The sequence below is a fragment of the Crassostrea angulata genome, chromosome 7 (assembly GCF_025612915.1).
Source record: "Crassostrea angulata isolate pt1a10 chromosome 7, ASM2561291v2, whole genome shotgun sequence".
In the NCBI taxonomy this organism is placed as follows: domain Eukaryota; kingdom Metazoa; phylum Mollusca; class Bivalvia; order Ostreida; family Ostreidae; genus Magallana; species Magallana angulata.
In genome coordinates this window covers 7,224,640-7,236,252 of record NC_069117.1, presented here as the reverse complement: position 1 = coordinate 7,236,252, position 11,613 = coordinate 7,224,640, and the positions used below count along the sequence as shown (strand labels likewise).

At 34.8% G+C, this 11,613-nt stretch overlaps 2 protein-coding genes across 2 annotated transcripts; both read right to left on the bottom strand.

Annotated features, from left to right (window-relative positions):
• Positions 1–12: 12 nt before the first annotated feature.
• On the bottom strand, positions 13–5,154 carry LOC128156345 (uncharacterized). Its single transcript, XM_052818444.1, has 13 exons — positions 4,947–5,154; positions 3,878–4,155; positions 3,645–3,791; positions 3,068–3,209; positions 2,817–2,978; positions 2,554–2,714; positions 2,197–2,361; positions 2,004–2,047; positions 1,803–1,919; positions 1,373–1,456; positions 1,012–1,053; positions 779–795; positions 13–497 (listed from the first exon to the last, which is right to left on the bottom strand). The coding sequence occupies exons 1-13, from the start codon at positions 5,049–5,051 to the stop codon at positions 240–242; spliced, it is 1,722 nt and encodes a 573-aa protein (XP_052674404.1). The 5' UTR covers positions 5,052–5,154; the 3' UTR covers positions 13–239.
• An 870-nt stretch (positions 5,155–6,024) lies between these two features.
• LOC128156334 (putative uncharacterized protein DDB_G0282133) lies at positions 6,025–11,613 on the bottom strand. Its single transcript, XM_052818432.1, has one exon. It carries the CDS (start codon positions 11,611–11,613, stop codon positions 6,025–6,027), a length of 5,589 nt encoding a protein of 1,862 aa, XP_052674392.1.

Here is an 11,613-nt window from a genome sequence, read left to right as displayed (position 1 = left end):
ATATTTATATCATTTTCATTTCAATTTTATTCAATCCATCAGGTGCAAATGCAAAAGTTACCTGTATTTATAGATATTAGTGAATGTTGAATTTAATATTGTTGTGTATCTATTTTCATTGGGGTTTTTTTTAGTTTTTAATTGATCATTATTATTATTATTATTATTATTATATATTTGGGGGGGGGGGTTACAACTTTTTACACTGGACTTTATAAATTGGCAATTTTAATGAATAGTCATTTGTCCAAGGACATAATGCTTCTGCTCCGTCTCAATGGCGGTGGGCGTAGTCTCTTTGTCCACGTAGTACCCATGTGATCGGGTGAAGGCTCCCCATTGGTTAACTGTCCTTCTACGCCGTTTGATTGATTGATAGATTTTCCAGACATACAGCAACAGCAACAGAATGAGACAAGTCCCAACATAACAATTCCAACAAACACACAAATAACGAATGGCCACAGCATCCGGTGGGTAAAATTAACTTCTATAATCTGAGAATGGAATCAATCAACAATTATACAGTTATACATGCACATCAGTTATTTTACCAGTCATCAAGTTCACGACTTATTTGAAGAAAAACTTATATAGAAATACTGTTTTATAGCTGTTATTGACGTGTAACACTAAATTTTAGGTTCTTATTTCTTTTATTTGCTTTTTCTACAAAATCGAAATGCTTTTACAGTCAAACGTTTTATGGATTTATTAGTAGAAAATATTAAAGCAACTTTTAAATGTCAATATTTCATTTCAATTCAAATAACAGTACCTTTCCGTCCAATGATTCTGAAATACACATTAAAATTTAAAAAAATATTAATAGGTAAATTGATAAATAGATCGTTTTGCGTAGGTTTATTTTTGTGCAAAAAATTCAGTACACAAGGTTTTGTGTGTCTCATTAACCAATACTTTAAGAGATAAATATATCTTATTTCAATATTAATGTCAGCATTCAATAAACTTAAGATAACAGTGCAAGTAGTTTAAAAATGTACTTGCCAAAAATATTGTATTTTTCTTCACAGTCAAGACCTTTATATTCTTTGGAGAAAAATACAAAATCATAACAAACTTTATCATTCTTCATTTCGCGACTCTTACATCTCTCTCTCTCTCTCTCTCTCTCTCTCTCTCTCTCTCTCTCTCTCTCTGCTTATGCAGTGTTACAGAAAAAAGTCAATGAATTGGACGTATAACGAAAATTGAAACTGTTAATAGATGCGTCAATCAAATTTATAACAATTTTTTGTACTGCTAAACTGATTAACTTTAAGTATGCACATGGGCAAATTTTACTTGTAAAAGTTTAAGCTAAAAGATGTCGAGCAATAAAGATATTACATGGCAGTAGAGATCTTACCAATGTCACACTGACAGATGTATTCTTGCCCCGTGTCTTTACAACGCCCATTGTTTTTGCATGGGAAGTCGGCACACGTCACACCTGGTAAATGTTTATTGCATCATTATGATCTAAATATATGATTGTATCTTTTCATTTGTCATAAGATAAGGTTTTTTTTCATGTACGGAAAATTTTTACATAGTTCTATGTATACGCAATCTAAACATCTATTTTTCTTAATTCCTCAGTCTCTTACACCTTTTTCATTAAAACCGTAACTTTGTTTAAACCAATCGGAAAAAAAAAACTTTTGATGGACACAATGTCTTATCTGGACGGTGTGGTTTAAAAACACAATGTTTTATTCGCGTATAAAGAAAGCCATGTTGGCTGGAATTTATTAAATCGGAAGATAAATCAATAACCACCAAATGACCAATCTTACGTTGCAAGCAGTCTCTTGGTTTAAATCCGTGAGGACATTTGCATGTCCAGCGGCCGTACAGATTAAAGCAAATCCCTCCATGAAAGCAGGGGTTATGTCCTCGGCAATTGTTTAAATCTATAAAATTTGTAAAACATGGTTTATCTCTGCGCTAGTCAGTTAAAAAAATGTGTGATTTCTTTTCCTTATTAATGTACTTACCGTACATTATAGAAGTCACACAGCGTTTGTCTGTGGTTGTCAATCTGAATTTTAAAAAAAAAGAAGATGATTATTTTTTCTTTCTGCAGGAGACACTCTATACGGTAATGAGTGTAATGTTGTTTTGTGTAAGGAAAGGGTGACAGCTTTCGTAGAATATTATTGATGTATATCATTTGTTTTTTGCATATACCCATTATGTTGTCTTCCCCAGACACAGGACATAGTATCTCCCGATTGGTTGAACCAGGGTGTCATATTGAAATATAATCTTGTGACGTCAGAGCGTTGCAAATAATCGTCATTGAGCAAATCGTACTCCATCCTGGCGGGAACACTGACCATGAACTCTGTATTTCTAAGAACACAATCATATAAAAAGCTTCTGATATTTAAATTTCATAGTGCAATATGTAGTTAAAAGGATAAATTTGAAGCAAAATAATATTGTTAAAAAAATCAATAATTGTTTCTGTAATCATTGTAGGTCTACGGCCATATCATACAAAGTAGCATCAAAACTGTAGCATCAAAAAGTACTACATCTTACGTTATATCCGCAGTATGAAGATAAACACCATTTTGATACAGTCCAAATGCAGGCCCTCCATACGAAATTCTGACCTTATCTTCTCTAGTGGGTTCGACAAACTTCTCCAAAAGCTGATTGTAACCACACGGCCTCGGATCGTAGATCACCCTCACCGTAAGCTGTCAACAAATAGATCAAATCAAACACCTCTCAAATGATTTGTTGCTCTGATGGTGCCACAAAGAGGACGAAATACATGTAATGACAGGATTCAAACTAACCTGTAGTGGAATTTTGCTGATAGGTTTATGAATGGATCTGACTTCTGATCCAACCTTAATGGTGTAATCTGGAAAGTCTTCGACCATTAGGGTAATCTGATAGTCCTTGTCAGGTCTGTAACCATGCAGTCTAGTAGCAGAAACCACCACAGTACATTCAACCTTACAAAATAAATAAAATAACTCGTTAGTTTCAAACAATATATTTGTTTGAAAAGGGTCATTCTGAAGACACATGATAATTTTCATACTTCGTCCAAAGTGAATCCTAAAGATGGCAGGTTTGTGCAAACATCTCCACATTCTGTTGCCTTTGCAAGGCGACATTTGATTGTATCAGCATCGGGATCGGATACCGGAATGAAAACTTTCGTCGTACATGAATACTGAACACTGCAATTATACCTTCATGATCTAAATTACGTTTGATGTCTATATTGAAAATCCCCATGTTTATTTGGGAGTCCAATGCCATAGATTCGTTAATTCATTTTTAACCAAAAAATGACAGATATTGGTTGTACAGTGATCAAATATTTCTTGGCTTTGCAAAATAAATCATTAAATTAGTTGCATCCTAAGTTGATATTATACTATATCTAGAGGATAGAAGTTTGCATGTATTCTATTCCATCTCATGGACAAAAATATTATTTAAATGATGTTGTAATCGTTTCTCAATCCGGAATACTCATGATTTTAAACATGATGAAGATTTCACAAGCCAAAAGAATATTAATACAAATTACGTTCCATGACCAAAATTGCTTAGTTTGTATTATGATACTTTAATAGAGCAATACAAATGGCAAAAAATTGTAGACTTACCCTACATACGGTTGAAGAGCGGCGATGGGACTTGCATTCGGTAATGCTTTGGTTTGGTTGGTGGCTGTATCGTTACGAATCCCCAAATCTACCACTGTCACTAGCCGACTTGTACCAGGTGTCCCTTGCCATGGTACACCTTCCAACCTTTACAGAAACGAGCTTAAGCATGAGGAAAATGTTTACAATAGTGTTTAAGGATACCTTTATTGTTGTTTAAGTAGATAACATACGTAACTGTGAAGGGCCCAGAACCGACAAAGTTGTAGAAAAAGAATCCTTCTCCCTGCTCCCAACCGGAAGAATTAGTGCTGACTGACGTCACAATATAATTTACGTCATGCAAGATTACAGATCCATTTGCACAACCGCTTATGCAAACCCAGCTGAGTCCAACCAAGTATGACGGTAAATTCCCTTGTGTATAAAGGTTATTCTGTGAGCACCCCTGTCCACACGGCCCAGTTCCCTTCACCCAGGTAAGACGGTATGTAAATCTTACGCCTCCCAACTATCAATGAAGTTAGAATATCTTAGCTTACTGCGTATGAATAAATCACCAGACAAGTCTACAGAATAATTTATTATTATATAGGCTTCGTTCATAATATAAATGTGAATTAAAAGTTTGACGACTGATTGTTAATATCTGTCAGCTAATTTATAAATCTGATTACAGCTTTTAATTGTAATAAAGTTTTTTGAAGATCATATGACAATGAAAAATATTTGATTATCTTGCATTGCTCTTATCATTATTGATAGTCGGGTGATGTTTTGATATTCTCCAGGTTAGACGCGTACTAATCGTTACTTTAGGTCCATGTTATTTGAAATACATTTATGTTGAAATAATCTTAACATTAAAAATAAAAATTTCTGTTTATGGTGAACGAAAAAACCCTTCTTCCAAACTCTTTAAAGTTAAAAATAGTTTTAATTTGCTGGTTACTTATTTATAAGTATGCATACATGTTAATCATTTTCTCATCTCCATAGCGAATAGCAATTAATTCTATGTATAGTTTTTTTTGTCATTAGAAGTTGTTTGTACTTTATTAAAGTATTTGGTTACTTGACTTATTAAAAAGATGAAAAGTTTTTGAAAAAAATTATTTGTCAACATGACACAGTTAAATAAGATGTCAAATACGTTGTAGGTTTGTGCAACATGTTAGACTTTATAATAAAAGAAAAACTATGCAATTTACAAAACCATGTTATTAATGTATATCTACCAATAATAGCGTTCTGGGAAGTTAAAGGTATAAAAAAAGGTCTTTGGGAACGAAATTCACTTACAGATCTAAAGTGCATCCAGCTTACTGTCCCTCCCAAATAATTGGCATCCATTAAATTCACGAAACATATTAAGAACAATTTGATCTGCAGTTGAATTGAAGTCATTGCTTCATTTTTAGGGAACACTTTGAATTCCGTTTTTGTCTTTGTAAATCAATCGGTTGGGTTGTGATTTAAATAAAACAGAAAACTTCATTTCGGAATACGTGCGGACTTACTGAAAATCTGATATGAATATCAGGATTACAGGAGACCGCGCGTTATCACAACTTGAAAAGTGTCGAACCCTCCGTCAAAGTAAAATGATTGGTACGTCACAAAAGTTTCTTTAGGGTAGGATTACATATTTAAGGAATGTTGTTACACAGACCAGATTTAGAATTGGAATAATTTGGAAGAAACAGTCTAGAAATCATTTCCGTTTTATAACGCCATTTTCAAACGTATGAAAAATGATCAGGCGGACATACCCTTTTCGCATTTTGTATGAATTATTCTTTATTTCTTTACTAGCTTAAATTATATCTTATAGTAGATAGGACCCCCAATGTTGTGGCAGTGTGATCATTTTTTTAATTGCACAGAAATAAGAATTCGTTGACTAATCATCTTAAAAGAAAGACAACTCTACCTTGGTCTGTCTACCAGTCCCACGAAACATTGAGTTATAAAGGCAATAACTATTAAATAAAGTCACATGATATTTTATATTTCATTAAAAATTTCATATAACAGTGGGATTGTGAACCTGTAACTATAGTACAGAAACTGCTATAAACAAAAAGAAAACGGAACAAAACAAAACAAACCACAAATAAAAACAAACAAATGGACAGAAACATGGTCAAACCAAGATAGCTCCGACAGCCTCAATGTGTGTATAAATATATCTACGAACAATCAAATACATGTGTTGTTGTTTCACAACTAAAATATATCATTTTAAATGATATGGTTTGTAATATATTTATGTCATCTTTTTCGAAGTATTTAAACTGTTTACGGTAAAAATGCACTTCGAGTACATTTAGTACATTTTAGTTTCATGCCTTGATTGGCTTTCAATAATCTATGGCTTTTACAAAAGGTCGACGTCTTTCACTTGCTTCTTCATTTTTTCGCTATTAGATTTCGCTGGTTTTCCATGCTTATCATATTTGTTGTCGTATCCATGCACCATGTCCCATTTATCTATGCGAGTCAGATGGTAATACGCAGCCATTTTCTTGTCGGCCGTATCCCACATTTCTTTTCCTTTAAGGGTCGTCGATCGTTTTGGCTCTATTTCATTTTTTGGTAAACTGTTCTCCTTTAAAGATGTTTCCTTTTGTTCAAAAGTTACTTTTTTGTCAGAATTTTGCTTACCTTGACTACGGGGCGTTTTATTGTGATTATATGCAGTTGATTGATCAATGCCATTTTGAGTATTGCTTCCGTTGAAATTTCTAGCTGTCTGTCCACTGTCATTTGATGATTCGTTATACAAGTGTCCGTTTTGATCTTGTGCATTTGCATTTGATGGATCATTTTCATTTTGCGTACTACTACCATTGTAACTTCTTGTTGGCATTCCATTATCTTTTGACGATTTGTTATACATGTGTGCATTTTTATTACCGTCTGAGCTTTGGCCGTTTTGTGAATCGACATTGTACCGATCAAAAGTGTTTTGGTTTATGTTTTTAGATTGATTAGCTAAAGGATTATTGTAATCTGGATGCCGATCCTGAAGCCCTCTTCCATTTGTACCATTACCCAGACCACGTGAAGCCGAATTATTAATATGCTGATCCTTTCTATAACTATTCGGATATTGTCCATTGCTATTAGGGAATACTGCTTGGGGTTTTCTGGTACCAGGGTGAGTATTTTGAAGAGGGTGTCCGTTTATATATTGATCCTGTGAATCATTTGTATGATGCTGCTGCTGATTGTTATTATCCCCGTTGTTAGAATTTGTTACAGGTGGATAGTTTTTGTGCATAGGATTGTGTCTTCCATCGTTAATATCTTCAGGCACCACACTCTGGTTATTTGGACCCATGTTGTGTGATATTGGATTTTTTTCCGGGGCATTGTTTTTAACATCAGAGTTGTATTGATTGGGATTTGAGATATTACCGAGTTTAGTTTTGCCTGGTGCATTCTTGTTTGGTCCAGGAGTGTTGGCATTGTCTTTGGATTGATAATCATCATTAGACAAGTAGTGATGTAACTCAGAAGGTTCAAATCGCGGCGCACTAACCGTGTTTTTCGTAGGTTTGTATTTTAGAGGATTTGAATATTCATCAGTTTTTGGTTTGCTGTGTATATCAGGATTCACTTGGTTTGGGTTGTTAGAATGCGGAATTGAATTGATTCCAGTACCCGTAGAATGTTGACTGAGATTGGGAGGCTGTTGACCAATTTTAACGGCTTGGCCTCCTTTTGGCTTCTGACGAATGGAACTATAACTTTGTGGTAGGCCTATTGGGTCACTAAAATTCACTCTAGGTTGGGGTTGATTATCTTGAGTTGACTTGATTTGGTTATCTTCTGGCAATTTATGTTTCACCCCCTTTGAATTTTCGTTTGCTTCTTTATTGTTTTTGCTGATCCTTCTTGTTGGGTCTTGTTCGGAATGTAATCTATTAGAAACTCCTTTACTTGTGGGTTTTTGCGTTTCATCCTTTTGTGGGTTTGACGTAACATTGGAATTTAAGGGTTGTGCTTTCTTTTTTACTGGTTTTTGATTTATAGAACTGTAACTTTTTGGAGGACCTATTTCACTAGTTTGTGGTTTGTTGTTGTTCTTGTTAGGCTGTTTAATTGGAAATGATAAATCGAAATCATTTTGATCTGCATTGTAAGGTATTTGACTATTATTCAATGTATCAGGGTTTTCAGACTGACCGCTCTGATTTGTTTTAGACTGTAAAGTGGGTTTGGTATTCCCAGAGTGGTTTGCAGAGGGGAAATTGTTATTTTCATAAGGAGATCCATGCTTCTCTTCATCTTTAGGCTGGTTTTCTTCATTTAAACTCCTTGTGCTGTGATAGGGAAGAGGCACCCTTTCGTTTGGATAATCATCAGCGTTCTCTGGTTTAATGTATTGAAACTGTGCAGGATTATCTTTCTTGTTAGGTTCCTGGTAAGGATCATTTGAAAATTTGTTTGATTGATCGGTTGAATTCATGTTACTTCGTGGAAAATATGAATTGGTAGTTTTTCCATTATTATTATTATCATTATTAGGATTTGTAGCTTTCTCTCTCTGGTTTTCAATAGGAAATCCATGCTTTTCTCTTTTGGGGGGCTGGTTTTCTTCACCTAAATTTCTTTTGTCATGGTAGGGAAGAGGCATCCTTTCGTTTGGATAATCATCGGTGTAGCCAGGGGAAAGAAGATTAGGTCTACCCTTACCGGAGTTACGTTCAGAAGAATTCTGCATATCTGGTGCTGCATGGCGCTGATATGGTATCTTTTCATTTTCATTCAAAGTATATGGATCAAAGTATTTTGGGTCTTTCAGAGATTTTTTCTGCAAAGGTTTACTTGTGTAATTTGGTACATTATTGACATTGTCAAGTCCTCCTCCCTTGTTCCCTTTTGTTATATTAGGATTACTCCTATTGTTTGGATTATGATTTGAAAATGTCTCACCTTCATTAGGATAATCACCATTATTAGCATTTCCAAGTCCACTTTCCATGCTTCCTGTTGTTATATTGGGATAACTCCTATCGTATGGAATATTTCTAGGATTTGGATGATTTTGACCTTTATTAGGATAAACACCATTATTATCATTGTCAAGTCCTGTTGTTACATGAGGATAACTCCTATTGTTTTGATTATCCCTATGATTTGAAAGATTTTGATCTTGAAAAGGGTTATCACCACTATTCAGATGTGGTCTTATACCCTTTGGACTGTACTGATGTTGAGTATCTGGATAGTTGGCAAATTCTTCGGGATTGTGTCTGTTGTTTGTTCCGTTTGCTACATAAGGATAATTCTGGTGCTGTTTTGGACCACCAATGGTGTTTGGTATGTAAATAGGATTAAAATTTGGATTGTACGGGTAAGGATTCTGTGGTGGAACGTAATTTTCATCGTAGGGATTTGAAAAATTTGGATAGCTCCTGTTTTCTCTTAAAGGATGATGTTCATAGGGATCAATATTATTATAGGGTGGGTTATTAACAATATACTCCGGGTTCTGATTTCTCTGATTTTTCAACCCAGTGGCTGGGAAGTTCATATCAGTTTCAGAATCTGTTACATCTTCTTCACTATTTTCGTGAGGAATAATCGGATCTCCAGGTCCTAGAATATTTGTCAGATCTTTGCTTTTATTGAAGTTGCCTTGCATTGGTGTCAAATCTTCGTCATTAATCTGATTTTCAGATGGAGTGTTATTTCTGTTTAAGTTCTTCATGTTTTTGGGTAAAGTTCTCTGACTTCTTGGATTGTATTTGCCATCATTGTACGGTTCAATTGTTTCACCAGGGCCCATAACGTCAAGGACATTTTCTGGTTCTTTGTAATTTGTATTATCAGGGCTTTTATGGATATCTGATGAATCGTTTTGCTTTGATTTAAAGTGATCGTCTGGATTATGTGGGATGATAGGATCACCCAGACCCATTGTTTCTGATGGATTAAATTTCTTGTCCGAGGAACCATCCTCAAAAGTAGTACCATTACCCTTTGAACCATTTGGAACAAGTTTTCTTCTTTTGTACGGTTCTAGTGGGTCCCCATTACCGAGATTTTCATTAACATCTTTCATGTTTCCATTTTCGTTCATCGGATTCAACGATTTAGATTCTGGTAGATTATCCACATTTACTGGGGCATTGTTATAAGTCCGGGGTAAAGCATTTTTCGTTTCAGTCGGATGAGTCATGGATACTGGATGGTTGTTTGCGTCAGATTTATTCCATTCTGCTTTTGGTTGATTCATGTTTCCTTTTTGATTTTGCGGTTGTCCATTCATGCTAGCTGACATACTACTTTGAGTCGGATTGACTGGATTCCCCATTCGAGTTGGGTCTATATAATAGTTGTTTTGAACAATGGGGACAATTTGAGAATCAATATTTTTCTGTAACATTTCATTCATGGTGTTTCCGTCGATATCCGGGTTGATATCGTTTTCTAATCCATTTGGAATATCGTCTTTTGTATTTCCAAACGTTTTTGTGTCAACATTTTTTGGTATTTTATTGATTGGTGGTTGTTTTGAATCATCCGAGAGAATTTCGTCTTTGTATTCTCCTTGTTTCATAGGTTTTCGTTTAGATTTGTTGCCCGCCGTCCTTTCGTTTTCTTCATTAGTTTGTGAATCTTCGTCATTGCTGATTGTTTTGTTTCTTCTATGTTTCTTTCTACGTTTTCTTGCATCATCTGTAGAATCATTACTATCAGATTTTGAATGATTTTTTGGTCTCCTTTTTTGCTTTTTCCTTTTGTTATTTTCTTCATCTCTTTGATCATCTTGGTCCTTTTTTAAACTTTTTCTTTTCTCATTTTTGTCTGACCATTTTTTGTTACTCGCCTTTTTCCTGCCATCACTCTCAGAACTGTTATCAGAGTCATAACTGCTATCCGAATCGTTTGAGCCTGAATTATGGGTTTTCTCACCCTTGATTTTATCATTATTGGCGGATTTATCTACGCCTGGACGTAAGAAAGGGTTTAACTTATTTTGTTTTCTTAGGGTTTCACCAACAGTTGGTTCCTTGCTCTCTTTTGGTTCAATTTTATTGCTTTTTCTAGTTTTAGGTGAGTTTCTTTTCGTATCTGATGATTTTGCCCGTTGTTTGATAACAATAATTTTTGTTTTTCCTCTTTTGTTTGATGGTCTATCATCTTCGCTATATGAATAATAAGAATCGCTTTCATCATCAGATGGTCGCCCTTTTGGTTTTCTTCGATGTCTTCGTTTTCTTCTTAATTTTCTATCATTTTCAGAGTTTTCGCTACTAAGGGTTTCTTCATCCGTTTTATCAGTTTGCTTTTTTGATTTCCTTTTTGGTTTTTCTTGAATGTTTATCATGCGAGGAGATAAAAATGAATCAGGATCATTTCCTACTTTTTCCAAATCGGTGTTTGAATCTTTTCTATTTTGTAACGTTTCACCATCTTTCGTTCCACTGGGATCATCTTGATTTTTTAACTGAGATTTGGAACTGGAATTATTATTTTTCCTATCAAATAATCGATTCTTAGGAGTTTTGCCAAATTCATTCTCAGACGAATTACCATCTAAGTAAAATTCCGACATTTCATCATCATTTACATCGTCGTTTCTAGGTTTTGTGTCATGAAGACTTGGTTTTTTAAACACGGGATCGCCAGGCAGTTTATCTGATTTGGCTTTGTCTTTTATCCGTTTTAGAGGAGAAGGTTTTGGATGAGCTTTCTCAGGGACAGATACATAAGGAGGAGGAGAGGCATGCTTTTCATCATATCTTTTTGATTTTGGAAAGAAACAACATGTTTTACCTTTTTCTTCATCATACTCGCTCCATTCGTCAGATGAATAGTTTGGCTCACCGGGATCTCCTTTTTTCTCATCATTCGGTAATGTCCGTCGCTTTCCTTTTCTTGACACAGCCAGTATTCTCTTTTTATCACTTGGAAGACGAGGTGTATTTTTTTCCTTTGCTTTTATGGACAT